The following is a 19,892-nucleotide window of genomic DNA, read 5'->3' as shown; positions in this document are numbered from 1 at the left end:
CCAGCTTTTCAGAGGAGAGTCATTGTCTTCATGATCTCAGATGAGGCAGATCTCAGTTTTACTCTCTGCTTACAGTTCATTTTGAAGCTGGTAGTAAGCCGAGTAAAAGTGAAGCTTTAGAGTTAGGGAAGTGGGTAACAAAATTAATGGCTACCTTCATAGTTGGATAAATGGATGCCATATTGACATTTCACCTTTCCTAAAATATTTCCCTAGAGGAAAATAGAAACAGTAAGGAAGGTAATAAGAAGTTGTATTTGTGGCAATAGTGGACTGACTATTCCAGATTAAATCATCTATTGAAAATAAATAGGAAAAAAAATGTATTTTAAAAATCGACTTGAAAGCTGGGGAGTGTCAGTGCACAAGAGAAGAAGGAAGCCCAAGAAGATGGAACTGGCATCTGGGGCCATTTTCTCCTGGGAACTATCTATTGATTATAGAGAAGGCGTCTGACAGTCTAAGAGGCTAAACAGAAGTTTGACAGGTTAATTGTTCTTGGAGAATAAAATTGGAATTTAGGACCTATCAAGAAGGAGAAGCTGTTATATCTAACTGTGGGTGTCACTTCAAAGCACTACACCCTAAACCTAAAAGGAAAGAAGTTCAGCCTAGAATTATCTCAATCCATGGTTGTTGAAGTAATCTGAGATTGATAGTATCACTATCATAAATGCTTGAGAGAAAAAAAATCCTCTATGGAGGAAAATAAGATTTATAAAGAGCCTTAAACTACTTCTAAGATTTTTCATAAATAATGTCTATTGGCAAATCAAAAGTTAACCACAAATATGAATAGACAAGAAAATGTGACTTAGAACATTGAGAAAAAGAGAATCAAAACAGATAGTAGTAATAGACACAGAAGGGATTGAGATGATTTAGTTACCAGACAGGACATCAAAATTAAAAATATACGTTTAAGGAAAAAATGACACAGATACTTTTGGCATTGTCATGGAGATTGTATAAATAAAAAATGATCTGAGTAGAAATTCTTGAGCTAAAAAGAACGTAACTGAATTTAGAATCTTATTTGATGGGTGTAACAGCAGATTAGACACAGTTGAAGAGAGAATTGATTAATTTGGAGATAGGTTAGTAGGAAATAACCAGAACAAAGCACAAGTGAAAAAATAAAAACATGAAAAATATGAAAAAGAAAGTAATAAATGTGTGGTATAGGTAAAAAGGTCCAGAAGGAGAAGAAAGAGAAATGATTTGCAGAAACAATATTTTAAGAGAGAATGAGAAATTTTCAAAAGTGACAAAGGACACGAAGTATGACAAACCCCAAGCATATAAGATAAAAAAAGAAAATCTAATCTAATTACATATTAGTAAAACTGCTTAAAATTCAAACATAAAGAGAAAATCTTAAACATACCCGGGGGTGGGGGGAGACAGGGAAGACCCATTTTCTGCAAAAGAAAAAAAAAAAACCTGACAACCGACTTTAAACAAAAGCAACGGACATTAATAATATCTTCAAAATCTTGAAAGAAAGAAACTGGCAACCTAGAGTTCCATATTAAAATGTCATTCAAAAAAGGTAGAATAAAAACATTTTCAGACAAATATAAACCATCACACTAAAGTAAACACTAAAGAATTTCAGATAGAAGGAAAGAATCTCACAGAGAAGCTTGGGGATAAAGAAATTAAAGACAATGGAAATGGTCAATATTTAGGAAAATCTAAAAGATTATTAATTGTATATAATAATAATAATAACTGTGGCATTTAAAACGTACATAAAATGAAAATTAGCAACAGTAATAGCTTATAAATGTGGAGGTGCTAATGTGTTCTAAGGTCTTCGTGTTGTCCAGAAAGTGGTAAAAAAATAATTTATTTTGGAGTTTTGTAAGTCAGTGATTAATGTTGTAATCCAAGGTGATCCCTAAAAAAAAAGTAGTAAAATGTATGTAACCAACAAACCAACAGAGAGGAAAAATGAAATAACAAAATAAAATACAGTCTTGTGCCACGTAATGACAGTTTGATCAATGGTGGGCCACATGTCAGACAGTGGTCCCGTAAAATTACAGTGGAGCTGAAAAATTCATATTGCCTATTGACATTATAGCCATTGTAATGTTGTAGCACAAGGCATTATTCACCTGTTCTCTTGATGCTAGTGTAAACAAACCTACTGCAAAATATGTTGAAGAGGGGTGCCTGGCTTACCCATGGGCTGACCCTCCCAAAGGCAGCTCAGATCTCCAAGCATTCGACACATTAGCATCTAATCCCAAGTGAAAGTGTTATTGTCTACTTTAGAATTCTTGCATTTTTAAATTATTGCCACCCATCCCCATAGTAAAATAATAGTTAATAACAGTTAGCAAGTGAGGAGGGGGATAGGAGAGGTTGGTAAAGGGATACAAAGTTATAAAATTACAGTTAGATAAGAAGTAGTTCTGGGGCTCTCGGGTGACTATAGCTAATAATATTGTATTGTATATTTCTAGTTAGCCAGAAAAGAGGATCTTGAATGTTATAACCACAAAGAAATGATAAGTATTTAGGTGATAGATATGTTTACTATTCTCATTGGATCATTATACATATACAAATGTATTGAAACAACAAACTGTACCCCATAAAAATGTGCAATGAAATAAACAAATTTTGAAAAATTTTGAAAAATAACAGTTAGCTAACACATGCTGAGGGATTACTGAGTTCCAGGCACAGTGCCTACCTGTAATTTAATTTTCAGAACTTTGTGAAGGTGGTATTATTTTAATCCCTACATAACATGAGGAAAGTGAGGCACAGAGAAACTTAACATAACTAGAGAGCCCAACACTCATGCAACTAGTGGCATGTGTAGAACATAGAAAAATTTATATACACTTCTGCACAATGATGAAATTGCCCAACAATGCATTTCTCAGACCGTTCCCTGTTGTTAAGTGATGCATGACTGTAAATTCAAAAAGGGCAAGAAAGAAGAGAAAAAAATCAGAACAGTTAAGATGAATAGAATATAAATAGTAGGATGATAGACCAACTCAAAAGTAAGTAATTACATTAACTATAAACTTACTAAATATTTCAACTAAAAGGGAGAGAGGATCAGGATGGATAAAAATATAAAACTTACTAGATGTTGGTTATAATAGTGTACATAAAGATATAAAAAAGTTGCAAATAGATAAAAAAAATGATATACCATGAAAAAAATAAAGTTTGTGTAATAGTATCAGAAAATGCAAATGTTAAGGAAAAAAGCATTGTTCGAGATAAAGAGATATTTATCATGATAATAAAGTTTCCATTTTACGAGAAGATATAACAATTCTATATTAGTACACAAATAATAGCATAACCTCAAAATGTATGAGACAAAACTTGACCGAACCAGAAGTAGAAATACACAAATTTATAATTATAGTGGAATTTTATAACACTTTCCCCCCAATAAATGATAGAATAAGCAGGCCAAATTTCAGTAAAAATATAGAAGGTTTCAACACCACAAATAATAGATACCCAAGTCTTAAGGTTTCATACAGAGTATATTCTCTTACCAAAAGGGAATCAAAAACAAAGTAAAATATAAAACATCATAAAAACTAAAATATCTCTGTATTTTAGAAGTTAAAATTTGGATCAAATAAAAAATTATTATGAAAGTCAGAAAATGTGTTGAATTGGAATACAATGAAAATGACAGACACATTAAATTTTGTATAAAGAAATATTTAAAAGGGAATTTTTTAGCTTTAGTCCACAAAATTGAAATAGAAATGAAGTCAGGCTGAAAATCAATAATCCACGCACTCAAGCTAAGAAATTTAAAAAACAAAAACAAAAACAAATTAAACTCACAGAAAAATACAAAATTTGAATTACCCTTTAAGTATTAAGTGAATAAATCTGTAATTGAAATCCTTTCCACAAAGAAAACTTCAAGAGCATATGGCTTCATGTTTGAATTCTACCAAACATTTAAGGAATAAATAGTGCTGGTCTTACACAAACTCTTTCAGCTATTAAGAAAAGAAGGAAAACTTCCCAAATTGTTTTATGAGATCAGCATAACTTTGATACTAAGCCTAACAAAGATATTTACAAGAAAAGAAAATTACATACTAACTTCACAAATATTTCTGTAATAATTCTAAAGAAAATATTAGCAAACCAAATCTAAAGACATGTAAAAAGGCTATGCATTACAGTCATTTAGGGCTTATTGCAGGAATCCGAAGATGGTTTAACAGTCAAAAATCAATCAAAAATTTTCACCACTTCAGTAAAATAAAAGAGAAAAAACATAGATTATCATTTATCAGCAATAGAAGCAGAAAAATTATTTGATGAAATTCAGTATTTATTCTTTATTAAAAAAATCTAAACAAACTAAAAGTAATGGAAACATTTAATATTAATTATAACAAATAATAAATTTAAAATCCGATATTTTACCAGCACTAGGCCAGAGAAAGAAAAAAAAAAGATTAAGGATAGGAAAGGAAGAGATAAAGCCATCATTATTCACAAACAACCTGACTGTTTTCATAGAAAAATCTGAAATAACCTACAGATAAATAGACAAAATAAGTAAATTTATCCAGGTTTCCAATACATGGCTAAAAAAAAAAAATCAGTGGTATTTTTATAAGTATCAACAAGCAGAAGATAATATGTTTTATAATGCTTAATTTAGAATAGCATCATGAAACATATACATCAGTTTCAAACAGCATTAAACATGATCATTAGATTTATAGAAAATGTCTGAAACCTACACAGAAAGCTACACATTGATACAGATGATATTAATAAAAGAAGAGAAACACTTATTTCTCTAATTGAAAATTGTAAATCTTTTGGTTCTCAAGTCAGTCTATGGATCAAAGCAAATCCCAGTGTGTGTATATGATTAGCCAAGCTGGCCCTAAACTTTTTATGAAAATGTAAAGGGCTGAAATCAACCAAGACTATTTTGAAATTTGGAAGAGTGACTCTATTTGATAAGAGGACTTCTTATAAAGCTATGCGATTAAGACAGTGTGATATATTGCATAAGAGGACTTCTTATAAAGCTATGTGATTAAGACAGTGTGATATAAGGACAAATAGGCCAGCAGAACAAAACAGGAAGTTCAGAACAGACCTGCCCAGATATGGACACTTGATTAATGATGAAATTTACAGTGTAAGAAGTGGAGGAAAAATGGCCTTTTAAAAAATAGTCCTGGGTCAATTAGGTATCTATATGGAGGTAAAGTGAAATTGATTGCTACCTCACATTGTTTCAAGGCATGGTGTGCTGTAGATCTGAATGTGAGAACTGAAACAATGACGATCATATAGATGAATATCTTCTTAGCATTGTGGTAGGGAAATATTTCTTAAATAAGCCCCCCAAATCACTAACCATAAAGGAAATGATTGATTCATTGAACTATATTAAAATAATTAGATTTAATTTGTCTCAGTACCATTACAGGAGTGAAAGGGCAAACCACAGAGTGGGAGGAGATACTTGCCTCACATCCTCTCATAAAACTGACAAAGAGCTAAAAAAAAAAAAAAATGAAAATCCTATGGAAAAATGGACAAGAGACTCTCTGAGGCACTTTACACAATAGGATATCTGAGTGGCTAATAATCATATTTGTTCCAAAAAATATATATGAGAATATTCATAGAAGTATTGTTTGTAATATCCAAACGTTGGAAATAAGCCAAACATTCATCAACAATAAAATGGATACATTGCAGTGTATTTGTGCAATGGAAAATTATACAGCAATGAAAATGAATGAACTATACCTACATGGATGGATCTTCAACATAATGCTAAGAGAAAGATTCTAAATATAAAAGACTACATGTTGTATTATTCCACTTACGTAAAGTTCAAATTCAGGCCCAACTAATCCATATATTATAAGTGAGGGTAGTGGTTGTCTTTGGTGAAGAGGGAGGGAAGTAGTGATTGATTGGAGTAGGAGCATGAAGTGGTTTCTGGGGTTCTAGTTATTGTTCCAATTCTTGACTTGAGTAGTGGTTGCCTAAGTGTGTTCATTTTGTGTTCATTCACTGAGCTGTGTATGTAAAAGATTCAAACTTTTTTTTCTTTGTTTTATATTCCAATAAAAAATGATTTAAGTATAAACGGGGAGTAAGTTGTGCACTTGTCAGTAGAGGTATGCAAACATAGGTTCATAAAACCTTAGTGGGAACATTGCACAAGAAAATCAGATATCAAGCATTTGACCCAGCAGGTAGGCCTCGCCGCCGCCACCTGACTCCATCCCCAGCCCGGCCGAGTATGTGCCGATCAGAGAGGTGCCCAGCTGGAGGGGCCCAGCATCTGTGGAGACCATGTGCCCTGTGGTGCCAGCATGCGACCCAGCAGGTAGGCCTCGCTGCCACTGCCAAACTCCATCCCCAGCCTGGCCGAGTGCGTGCTGGCTAGAGAGGTGCCTCTCTGGAGAGCCCTAAGACCTGAGGCAACCATGCACCCGAGGCACCAGTGGGCAACCGAGCAGACACTGAGGCAGCTGTGCCAAACTGGCAGCCCCAGCAGCATCCTAGCCAGACAATAGTGTCAAACCAGTGGACCATGAAATCCCCTGTCACAATGACTAAACATCAAAGGAAAGATACCAGAAATATGAAAAATCAAGAAAGTACAACACCAAAGGGTAATAACTCTCAACTTCTAGATTCTGTAGAACAAGAAGCCCTTGAAATGTCTGACAAGGAATATCGAGTGATAATTCTAAAGAAACTAAATGAGATACAAGAAAACTCAGCTAGACAACACGATGGAATGAGGAAAAGTATACAGGACCTGAAAGAAGAAATGTACAAGGAAATCAATGCCCTGAAAAAGAATGTAGCATATCTTGCGGAGCAGAAGAATTCATTCAGTGATATAAAAAACAACAGAGAGTTTAACGAGCAGCCCTGCAGAAGCAAAAGATAGAACTTCTGACCTTGAAGATGGGCTGTTTGAAATAACACAGGCAGACAAAAAAGAAAAAGAAAAACGAATTAAAAACATTGAAAAATCTAACAGAGATATTAGACAACCTTAAGCACTCAAATATCTGAGTCATGGGTATTCCAGAAGGGGAAGAAAAAGGAGATTGCATTGAAAATATATTCAACAAAAATAGTGGCAGAAAACTTCCCAGGTATAGGATAAGATTCAGATCTTCAGATTCAGAAAGCTCAAAGATTCCCAACTGTATTCAACCCAAAAAGGTCTTCTCCAAGACATGTTATAGTCAAATTGGCAAAACTCAAAGACAAAGAGAGAATCTTAAAAGCTGCAAGAGAGAAGTGTCAAATCACCTATAAGGCAGCCCCAATCAGACTAACATCAGACTTTTCATCACAAACCCTAAAAACGAGAAAGGAATGGGATGATATATTCAAAATACTAAAACACAGAGATTGCCGGCCAAGAATACTCTAACCCACAAGGCTGTCCTTCTGAAATGAAGGGCAAATAATATATTTCTCAGACAAACAAAAACTGCGGGAATTCAAAACCACATGACCACCCTTACAAGAAATTCTCAAGGGAGTACTGGGTTTGGTACCTGAAACATAACTACCACTGCTATAAAAACTCAAGAAAAATCAAAACCCACTAGTAAAATAAAAATGCCAACAATGAGGAGGAAAAAAAAAGTTGATCTACAACCCAAGGAACCAACAAATACAGAAGATAAACAGTAAAGCAGAAAGAAAGGAACAAAAAATACTTAAGACATCCAAACAAAAATCAATAGAATGCTAGGAGTAAATCAACACTTTTCAATAACAACTTTTAATGTAAAAGGATTAAATTCTCCAATCAAAAGACACAGACTGGCTGACTGGATTAAAAAGGAGGGCTGACTTTATGCTGCCTTCAAGAGACCCACCTCACCTATGAAGACCCACATAGACTAAGAGTAAAAGGATGGAAAAAGTTTTACCATGGAAACAGAAATGAAAAACGAGCGGGAGTAGCTATACTTACATCTGATAAAATAGACTTTAAACTAAAAACCATAAAAAGACATAATGAGGACCACTACATAATGATAAAAGGATTCATGCATCAAGAAGACATAACAATCGTAAATGTACAGGCACCCAATGTTGGAGCAGCCAGATTTATAAAGCAAACTCTATTAGACACTAATACCATAATATCAGGGGACCTGAACACCCCACTATCAATATTGGACAGATCATCTAGGCAAAGAATCAGCACAGAGACACAAGATCTAAACAACACTCGAGATCAACTGGACTTGGCAGATATCTGCAGAATATTCCATCCAACAACCTCAGAATATTCATTCTTCTCATCAGCACATGGATCATTCTCCAGGATAGATCACATGTTAGGTTACAAATCAAGTCTCAAGAAATTCAAAAACATTGGAATTATCCTATGTATTTTTTCAGACCACAATGGATTAAAATTAGAAATCAATAACAAACAAAATTCTGGAAACTATACAAACACATGGAAATTAAACAGCATTCTACTTAATGACATATGGGTCCAAGAAGAAATCAAACAGGAAATCAAAAAATTTATTGAAACTAATGAAAACAATGATACATCATACCAAAACCTGTGGGATACTGCAAAAGCAGTACTAAGGGGGAAATTTATCACATTAAATGCTTACTTCAGAAGAATGGAAAGATGGCAAGTGAACAACCTAATACTTGCCTTTAAGAACTAGAAAAACAAGAACAATCCAAACCCAAAGTTAGCAGACAGGAAGAAATCATTAAGATCAGAACAGAACTTAATGAAATTGAAACCCAAAAAATGATACAAAAGATCAACAAATCAGAAAGTTGGTTTTTTGAAAAGATAAATAAAATTGACAAACCATTAGCATGGCTAACTAAAAAAAGGAGAGAAGACACAAATAATAAAAATTAGAAATGAAAAAGATGATATTACAAGTGACACCTCTGAAAACCAAGGAATGATTCGAGACTACTACAAACAAGTATATGCCAACAAATTTGAAAATCTGGAGGAAATGGATAAATTTCTGGACACACATAAACTACCCAAACTGAGCCAAGACAATGTAGAAAATCTGAAAAGACCAATAACAATAAAAGATATTGAAGCTGTTATCAGAAGGCTCCCAACAAAGAAATGCCCGGGACCAGGTGGATTCACAGCAGAATTCTACCAAACATTCAAAGAGGAATTGACAACAATTCTCTACAAACTATTCCAAAAGATTGAAACAGAAGCAATTCTCCCAAACTCATTCTATGAAGCAAACAGCACCCTGATACCAAAACCAGGTAAAAATACAACTAAAAAAGAAAACTACAGGCCAATATCCTTGATGAATATAGATGCAAAAATCCTCAATAAAATACTAGCTAACAGAATACAGCAACACATATGCAAAATTATACACCATGATCAAGTGGGATTCATCCCAGGGATGCAAGGTTGGTTCAACATATGCAAATCAATAAATGATACCCTATATCAACAAAATCAAACAGAAGGACCACATGATCATCTCTATCGATGTTGAAAAGGCATTTGATAAAATTCAACACTCATTCATGATAAAGACTATCTATAAATTAGCTATAGATGGAATCTACCTCAACATAATTAAAGCCATATATGATAAACCCACTGCCAGTATCATCTTGAATGGGGAAAACCTGAATGCATTTCCTTTAAGAACAGGAATTCGACAAGGATGCCCAGTCTCACCACTCCTGTTCAACATAGTGTTGGAAGTGCTAGGCAGAGCAATCAGAGAAGAGAAGGAAATAAAGGGCGTCCAGACTGGAAAAAATGAATTCAAGCTGTCCCTGTTTGCACATATCATGATCCTATATATCGAACAGCCTAAAGCCTCTACACAAAAACTCTTGGAGTTAATAAATTTCAGCAGAGTTGCAGGATACAAAATCAACACACAAAAATCAGTAGCACTTCTATTCTCCAATAGTGAACATGCAGAAAGAGAAATCAAGATAGCTTGCCCATTTACAATAGCCACCAAAAAAATAAAATACTTAGGAATAGAGTTAACCAAGGATGTAAAAAATTTCTACAATGAGAACTACAAACAACTGCTGAGAGAAATTAAAGAGGACACAAGAAGATGGAAATATATCCCATGCTCTTGGATTGGAAGAATCAACATTGTGAAAATGTCCATACTACCCAAAGTGTTATACAAATTCAATGCAATCCCCATCAAAATTCCAATGACATTTTTCTCAGAAATGGAAAAAACTATCCAGACATTTATATGGAATAACAAAAGACCATGCATAGCCAAAGCAATTCTAAGAAAAAATAAAGCTGGAGGCATAACACTACCTGACTAAACTATACTACAAAGCTATAATAACTAAAACAGCATGGTACTGGCATAAAAACAGACACACTGATCAATGGAATAGAATAGTGAATCCAGAAATCAACCCACACACCTACAGCTATCTGATCTTTGACAAAGGCATCAAGCCTATATACTGGGGAAGAGACTGCCTCTTTAGCAAATGGTGCTGTGATAACTGGATATCCATTTGCAGGAGAATGAAACTAGACACATACCTCTCACCATATTCTAAAATAAACTCAAAATGGATTAAAGAATTAAATATACACCCTGAAACAATAAAACTTCTTAAATAAAACATAGGAGAGACACTTCAGGAAAAAGGACTGGACACAGACTTCATGAATATGACCTCAAAAGCACGGGCAACCAAAGGAAAATAAAAAATGGGATTATATCAAACTAAAAAGCTTCTGAACAGCAAAAGAAACAATTAGCAGAGTTAAAAGACAACCAACAGAATGGGAGAAAATATTTGCAAAATGTACATCTGACAAAGGATTAATATCCAGAATATACAAGGAACTGAAACAACTTTACAAGAAAAAACAAGTAACCCAATTAAAAAATGGGTAAAAAGCTAAATAGGCATTTTTCAAAGGAAGATATATGAATGGCCGACAGACACATGAAAAAATGCTCAACATTACTCAGCATTTGGGAAATGCAAATCAAAAAACTACACTGAGATATACCATCTCACCCCAGTTAGGAGGGCTAGTATCCAAAAGACCGTGAATGATAAATGCTGGCAGGGTTGCGGAGAAAAATGAACTGTCATACATTTTTGGTGTGACTGCAAAATGGTGCAGCCTTTATGGAAAATGGTATGTAGGTCCCTCAGACAATTGCAGATAGATCTACCATATGACCCAGCTATCCCACTGCTGGGAATATACCCAGAGGAATGGAAATCATCAATTCGAAGGTATATCTGTTCCCCAATGTTCATTGCAGCACTCTTTACAATAGCTAAGAGTTGGAACCAGCCCAAATGTCCATCATCAGATGAGTGGATATGGGAAATGTGGTACATCTACACAGTGGAATATGACTCAGCTATAAAAACGAATGAAATACTGCTATTTGCAACAACATGGATAGACCTTGAGAGAATTTTATTAAGTGAAACAAGTCAGGCACAGAAAGAGAAATATCACATGTTCTCACTTATTTGTGGGAGCTAAAAATAAATAAATACACAAATAACCTGGTGGGGAGGGAAGAAGACACAACAATTAGAATTCCTTGAAGTTGATATGACAAGTGAACAGAAAGGAGGTTGTTCGGAAGGAGGTGGGAGAGGGCGGAGGGACAGAGGTTTCGGTAATGGGCCACAATAATCAACCACATTGTATATTGACAAAATAAAATTAAATTTAAAAAAAGGAAATCAGATATCAAAAATATTGTTACTTAATTACCTTTTATGTTGTAAAAATCTGTGAGTTAACTTTGCTGATCAAAAAACCTGACTAGAGTCGTGAATGGCTGTTTAAACTAGAAGTACCTCTACCTAGAAAGATACTTCTTTAAAAAATTATCTGAGCAATTGAGGTTGAGGCAAAATTGAATCATCAAGAACTACAGAAGTCTGTCCTGCTGAGGCCTTAAACCTTCATGTTTATTTCTTTGCATGTATCCATTACCTACTGTGCACCATTTTTTGTACCCCAGAAATTAATATTATGGTTGGTATATAGTAACTGCAAGTTTACATTTTAAAAAAATATAAGAAAACTGTGCTCTTTAATTTGTGTGTCTTTGGCTCATTTACTGCAAGACCTGCATTTCTGTATGTTAACTTTCCCAGCTTTAATTTGTTTTCTTAACTTATATATCTACTTGTATTTTTCAATGTACTATATATTTGTGCAGACTCCCTTAAAGCCTTGGTGGAAAAAGTTGGAGTAAAAAATATATAAATACAGTTGATTCTTTTTATTTGCAGTTGTTATGTTCTGGAAAATATCCTAGGACACAAATTTCTGAATACTGCATCATTGCTCCTAGGTGAAATACAGGATTAGGTTCCTGCAAGGCTCTGGTTACCGTATTTTTATCAACGAATTAATACATAACTGTGTTTTATGTGTGTTTCTATTTAAAGACACCTTATTTAATATATATTGTTGATTCATCCACATTGAACTCACAGCCATCAGCTCTATAACTCATGCCTGAATTAAGCTTCTCTAACACATATTTTCTCGTAAGGCATATTGCAGCCTTCTTGTGGTTAGGAACACACTTCAACACTATGGTTGGTGCCATTACAGACAGCGAAATCACCAACAGAAAGCATAAAAATGTGAAAACTTGTCACTAAACAGACTGTGAAAATGACATTATTTGCAGTATGTGAGCTCAAACAAGGCAGAACATCGCGTCACTCAGCACCATTGGGAAGGTGTGTTGAGAGACTAAGACTTCTCACTGCTCTGAGCGTGATTGTGAATGACTGCAAATCACCGCAAGCACTGATACTGGGCTTACAAATAAACTTTAGCAAGTAGGTGAAATCACAAATATGACATCTGCAAATAATGAGAATTAACTATATATATATATATATATATATATATATATATATATAATGGTGTGTTTGCACATATTCATATCTAGGAATTTTTAAGACCATGCCTTAGTAGTAAAATATAGCTGATTAAGTTTCTCTCAGAAAAAAAACAATTCTACTTTATTTATGGAGTTTATATGGAGTGTTAGAAATAACAAAGTTATAGCATTACTCATATAAGCCACCATAGTTTTTTCTTCCTTAGGAAAAAAAAAAAATGCATGGACAGACTGTGTGAAAACTTGTGCTTGATTATTAAACTTAGCGTGAATGATTTTGACATTAAGTTTTATAATTTTGAATTATTTTAAAATATTAAATAATTCCCAAGTACTATTTATTGAACAAAGATTCTCCTTCTTATATAATGGTGTTATACCTCTAAGGAAGAAAATTCATAATTCTAATATCTGTTGAATGGTAAAATTTTATTTTTCTAAACTTTTACAGTGAGTGTCGTGAAGAAAAAATAAGGAAGCTTACACCTGGTGAAATGGATGAAATTCGAGAAATATTATCACGGAATCTCTATCAAATCCGTCAGCGAGTGAGAATAATTTATTTAGCAAAATATTTACTTGCCTTTGGCTAAAATATGCCTTCTGTTTTTGTGCTGTAATTGGATGCCCCATCAGACTCCAGCCTCAGTGGGTCCCACTTTGGGCATTGTCTCCTTTTCTCTCAGCCCCCTCTTCCCAGCATCCTGTCTTGTCAGGGTCTCACTGTTGTCGCGGCTAAAGCCTCGGAGTCCCCGGAGTCCCCTGGGAGTTCTGCTACTATAGGCTTGGAGATAAAGAAATATATGTTAACTGTTCAGAAATGAATTCATTGCTATTTTTTTCACAAAGGAAATAGTTTTAAGCTTAAAATTTTAAAATACATCTAATTCTCCTTGCTTTTCATAAAGTGCTGCAGTTTCTTCCTTTAATGTATCTTCTGAGTCACTTCTTTCACTGCATTTCCATTGTTAACCCCTAGCACTTGGAACTTATACTGTGCTACATGATTTTAGCAGTTACTCTGATGATTTCATATTATTTTGCTGCCCTCAGGTGCCCAACTAGATGGTAAACTCCTCAAGGCAGGAATGGAGTCTTGTTCTAAGTTACCTTTGCATCCTTTTACAGGGCCTAATACAGTTCTGGACACAGGGATATTCCCAAGAAGAACATCTCAATTCTATCAGAAAATGAACCTAATTACTAATTATGATTTATTTTAGGAAGCACACTTCTATATAGCTTATAAAACTATGGATGGATGCCACGTACAGCCCTACTTTAGAAATTTTACTCCTTCAAATATTGGGACGTTATTTTTGCTGCTGGTGGCAGCAGCTTTCTCAATGTAACAACAGAGAGGGCATGGCACCACCAAGTGGCTCAAAGTGGCTTTTTATATAGACCGGTGATTCCTATTCATTAGAGAGTGTGTGAGATGAGTGTTTGGTTTTTCCCAGCTGCTCACAATGGCCAAATACATACAAGGTACAAAAAGGCACTTGATGAATTCAGTATTTTTCTCACTTGTAAAGGTCATGCTTTTCAATGAAAAAATACTTATTCATCTACTTTTATTAAAGAATGAATTCTTTCAAATTTTGAAAGTGTTAACATTTTTACTTTTACTTTTTAAAGTTTTTGCTCTGCATGGAAGTCGTAAGTGCCTAGCTGAGGTGCAAATCAAAAAAATGTAAAGTTTTGGAATTTCTGGGGAAATGATCGGTTTTTTGGTAAAATGTCACTTATGTGTTTGCGTTTCAGACTTTGTCGTACAACAGACACAATCTGACAGCTGACACCAGTGAGAGACAAGCCAAGGAGATTCTGATCCGCCGACGGCACAGCTTGCGAGAGAGCATTAGGAAAGACAGCAGCTTGAATCGAGAGCACAGGGTAACTGGAGCTTGTGCCTTGGGGACGCAGAAGGCCTCCCAGGGCGAGCCACAACTGCCTGTTGGTCAGCTGGTAGCACCTCGGCTCTACTGCTCCAGTGGCTGCTGAGGGCTGATTCATAGGAATTCTGGGGTGGAGTTGATTATAATGTCTTTTCAAGTGATTGTTGAATATCTCTTACGTTCCATCCAGGCACTGTTCTGGGCACTTGGAATACATTGGTAAACAAAATTGACAAAGGATTCTATGCTTGTAGGGTTCATATTCTCTTGGGGGAGAAAGCTCCCAGCAATAGACAGAATAAGTAAGGTATGTGTTATGTTAGAAGGCACAAAGTGCTGTGGAAAAAATAAAAACAGCTGAAGAAGGAGATTGGGAGCAGAGGGAAGATGCAGTCAAGTTACAATGTTCAGCAGAACGGCTGGGCCGGGCTTCATCTGGAAGGTGCTATTTGAGCTTTCCAGGAAGAGGCTGCAGCCAGTGCAGAGGTCTGAAGGTGGGCAGGCTGCGTGTTCTCTGAAGAGGTGCAAGGCGGCAGAGCGGCATTGCCGATAGATAAGGAAAGCCATCTAAAAGGGATGTTGTGACGCTGCTTTAACATTGCAGGGATTGCATCTTATTTTTGATAATATTCTGTATTGTGTCATCAGAGATCAAAATGGTTATGTGTGAACAAGGAGGTTATCTGTTTTTATGTGCAAAGTGTAGAAGTGTCACTTAAAAGTTAATTAAACTAGAGACTGTAGCATTCCAAATGTCAGTGAATTAGCTATAGTAATACTTTTTGTTGTTCTATCATTTTCAGGATTTATTAAATTAAATAAAACTTCAATGAGCTACTTTTTAAATTTTTTTACAGATTTCTTTTACATACGAATAGGTTTTAAGACTTCCTAGTAATACTTTTATAAAAGGGTATTTCAGTAGCTTTTCTTTAAGAACACCCAGTGGTTTTAACAAGCTTGTTTCTGATGGTCCCATTTATTTACATTTTCCTCAGTACAGATCTCCATTATGTTTTGAAAGGGGTTTAGTTATTTCAAATACAATAGTTCCAGCCCCTCATAAGATAATTTTGGAATCAAGAACTAAAATTCTAATTTTTAACACCAAGTTTTGCCATAAAATTTTCAGCTTCTAATACTGTATACAATAAATGCCATTTATGTAGTCTAAATAATGCTTTTTATTTCTTTTACAGGCTTCTACATCAAACTCCCGATATTTATCCTTACCTAAAAATACAAAGCTTCCAGAAAAGCTACAAAAGAAAAAGAATATTTCTAATACAGGTAATGAATAGACTTGCAGCAGAAAAACTTTAAATTTCATTCTTAGAGAAAACTGCTGAATTTTACTAATGCTTATGAAATAGAGAAATTTTTCTATTATTTTTAATCATTAAGGATGAGATCAATAGTTTGCAAATCTAAAATAATAACAGGATGACCTTTTATTAGCATCACAAACTTTTTGAGCGGCATTCTGTGCAGATTATAGATAATGCAATCAGTTCTTTTCTGTAATGATTCTATATGATGAAGCAAAACAAATATTGTCACCACGGGGGTTACTGAACAGGGAAACAGAAAGTTGTAAGTCTGCAAATGTGTAAGTATTTGAATTTTTACAATAATTCTAATGTATTTTCATAAAGGCAATCTTATATTTTATTTCTAGCTGTAATTATTAAAGCTTTGTCATAAGATCTGACATCTCTTTGTCTGGCGCTAATCTTTACATAGATGTCCAAGCCTTTTCTATGAACCTCAGAAGAACTGTTAGGATTTCATGTTATTGAAATTCGGGATGTAACAATGATTACCCCTTCACTTTTTTTTTTTTTTTTGCTTGTTTAGTTAACCCAGAGGAGGACAGTCTAGTGGTGGCTGGTGGTAATGGAGGGCGAGGTGAGAGATGGGGATGGAGGACAGGGAAGAGAGGCAGCAGTGAACGCTCAGGACAGTGGGCCGAGTTGCCCCCTGTGTCCAGCCCACCTGCTGTCACTTCCCAAGAGTCTCCCCTCCTGGGCAAGCGTCCCCTCCACTGTCTTACCCACACAACTCCGGCACCTGAATCAGGTTCTTAACAGGCTTGCTTTTGTCTGAAAAGTGCGCACTGGTGTATGGGTCCTTTTTTGAAAATATAAAGGAAATCAGCTGTGTATGAGATTCCAATCAAGGCATGAATCCTCATCGCAGCGGGTGATTAATCATCTCCCTGCTTACTGTGTGCCCGACGCTGAGCTGGGCGCTGCTGGGATCATTCCTATACTGGGCAGGTGAGATCACGGCGGTACTGCCAGCAGGTCTCAGGTGGAATTCCAGCCCCACCACTTACTAATATCCCTGGAACCTAGTTACCCCATCCATAGAATGGGTGACTGTCAGGATTCAATGGACTAATGGACTTAACAGTGCTTGGGACAGTGTCTGCCACACAGTAAGCTCTTCAAAATTCGCATGAATGGACACTTGTGGACATGAATGATTGATCTCAGAGATTACGCAAGAGGCTCATGACGTTCCGTGGAGGTAGCGTGAGCCTCTCACCTCCCTTCTCCCCAGAGGCCCAGGGTGTAGCGGTTGCCTGTTCCATGTGCTGAAGTCGCTTGTAAGGCCTTCTCTTCAAAGTTCTTGCCCACATTGTCCTTTTCTTGCTCTGCGGCAGATGGCAATAGCAGTGACTCAGATGCAGATGCTGGGACCACCGTACTCAATTTGCAGCCCCGATCCAGGCGCTTCTTGCCTGAACAGTTCTCCAAGAAAGCCCCCCAGGCCTATAAAATGGAGTGGAAGAACGAGTTAGATGTTGATTCTGACCGGGGGCAGCCCAGCACCCCCCCAGCACCTCGCAGCAAAGATGGGGGCACCCAGACGCCAGGTGTACTACGACAGCCCCTTCTCTCCAAAGGCCAGTTTGGCCCAGGGAGGGAAGACAGTTTGACTGAAGGTGACCGACCCAAGCCGCCACCGAGGCTGGTCCGGAGGGCATCAGAACCTGGAAACAGGAAAGCCCGACCAGGGACTGAGAAGCCTTGATGGAAACGGCCAAAACAGATCTGGGTGGCTGACCTGGCACAGCCGTGGTGGTCACCCCGAGACCTGACACAGCCCTGGAATTTGCTGAAAATTCTCTGTGTATATGAATACTTTCTTTGGGTGATACAGTCCTGCCACTGATTCATGGGATGAATTTTTATCCCAAGAAGAAGAAAATCAAAGAAAAAAGTCCCACCAAATGTCTCTTGTGACTTGTTGGTAGCCATTGTATTATTTTCAGGCTTGAAGAAAAAAAAATGTGTGCCTTTATTGAACTTGAATGATAGAACTTGAAATTTTTAACACACCCTTGTTGGTGAAAATTTTAATATATTACATATATGCCTCAAATTTTATTTATGAAAAAAATGTACATATCTATAATCAGTTTTTAAGAGAATGGCACTACGTACCGAGCACATCTTTCCAAGGGATAAAGGGGTTCCTTGAGGAGGGGCATAAGCTCAGGGCAGGAAGAGTACAGCCCGAGACAGAGGCAGCTCATGACTCACACTGGGAAAAGAGTGCCAGGCAGTGACCTGCCTCCCCAAATGCAGATACTGGAGGTCCCAGTACTCCTGTCTATGAAATGAGGGTCAGCTGGTTTTTAATTTGTTTCTCTGTCTACTGTGCATTTGGGGGTGACATATAAGTGCCATCTCCCCTTCTCGTTTAAATTGTGCAAAGAGAAAGTCTGCCTGGACAGTACCAGCTTATGGTGTTTGATAGACATGGTGGCAGCATTGGAAGTTCCCGACTTGGTGGGGTTTATATTGTGCAATACTGGGAGGAGGAGGCAGGTGATTCCTTTCATATCCGTCTGTAACCACCTGCTTTAAGTAGAATTTTTATGTAGAACATTCTTTGAACTTTGAGCCTCCAGGTCAGAGGCTCAGGGCAGATAATGATGACAATTTATATAAATATATTCCAATATTTAACAAATTGGAGCGATCACAGGTTTTAAATTTTATTAAGGAAGCCCTTTGGAGAATGTGGGAATCCTATTTTCTTTTTTTCTTTTTTTTTTGCACTAGTCTGTAATTTGTTACCTCTCCCCCTTTAATTATGTAGTAACTTAAATTCTTCATATGAAATTGGATTCTACTCATTGGAATAGTTTTTCAAAATACAGCAGAAAGAAAATAATCATTAAAGATTAATATTTGAATCTGTCTCCTAAACTGTAGATTAATTTTTTTCCTGAATAATACCTCTTTAAAACTTTACTGGAACAAAACTCTAAATTTCTGGGTTTGGATATTAGAAGCCACTCGTGGTCTCTTGGTTTCACACCAGAGATACAGCAAAGGATACAAGTGCCCACTGTGCTGTTGGGGAGACGACGTGAATAAATCAGACAAAAAGACACAAATCCCCAGCAGTGTCCCCACTGAGGTGGAAAAGTAAATCTACCCTTTTTTCTCCTGTCCTAAGATCTTGCTAGGTTGTTGGCATGAGGCAGAGAGAAGGACTGACACACAAGGTGCAAGTTCATAAGAGCACAGCTTCTTTTCTAAATTCTCCCAGGCTGTTCAGTGGAAAGCAGTGCAGAATGCAATTTGAAAACTATAAGCTTAGGATCCTGGGCCAAAAATCTCTATTTTAAATGAAGATATTTATATAAATACATATATTTCTTCTGCCAAAAAGAAATTAAAACTAACATAGAATTTTATTATAGGAATATGATTCATCAAGAGACGTGGTGGGTATTCTTGAGAATGCTGAGTAGATATTCAGGACAGTTACGGTTTATGACATCTGAAAAGGAAGTTGGAAATTGAAAATGACTTTAAAAAGTAAATTTCCTGATTTTTCCTGGTTTTCTGTATTACTGGACATTTTTATAAGGAGTTTAACTTTCTGGAACCGAAGGAGAAAAAATGAATATTTTAAAATCACTTCTTGTTAAGCAGGTAAACCAAATTCAGTTTTCACTAATTAAGAGTCAAAGTATTTGGATGACATTGTGTAAATTTCTGAAAAGGAACATCTAAGT

General features: G+C 36.0%; 1 protein-coding gene across 2 annotated transcripts in view; it reads left to right on the top strand.

The window, feature by feature from the left end:
- The window catches only part of SLC9A2 (solute carrier family 9 member A2), a 105,240-nt gene extending 86,219 nt beyond the window's left edge, over positions 1-19,021 (top strand). The window contains exons 9-12 of one of the 2 annotated variants that reach the window (XM_063078633.1): positions 13,405-13,501; positions 14,718-14,849; positions 16,051-16,141; positions 17,520-19,021. In XM_063078633.1, coding sequence (XP_062934703.1) covers positions 13,405-13,501; positions 14,718-14,849; positions 16,051-16,141; positions 17,520-17,890 — 691 coding nt within the window. In that variant the 3' untranslated portion in view covers positions 17,891-19,021. Of the gene's footprint in view, positions 1-13,404; positions 13,502-14,717; positions 14,850-16,050; positions 16,142-16,708; positions 17,430-17,519 lie in introns of those variants that run through there. The other variant, XM_063078634.1, reaches the window with a different exon arrangement.
- Positions 19,022-19,892: the final 871 nt, after the last annotated feature.

This window comes from Cynocephalus volans, chromosome 14 (assembly GCF_027409185.1).
Source record: "Cynocephalus volans isolate mCynVol1 chromosome 14, mCynVol1.pri, whole genome shotgun sequence".
Lineage (NCBI taxonomy): Eukaryota > Metazoa > Chordata > Mammalia > Dermoptera > Cynocephalidae > Cynocephalus > Cynocephalus volans.
This window is presented reverse-complemented; position numbering and strand designations above follow the sequence as displayed.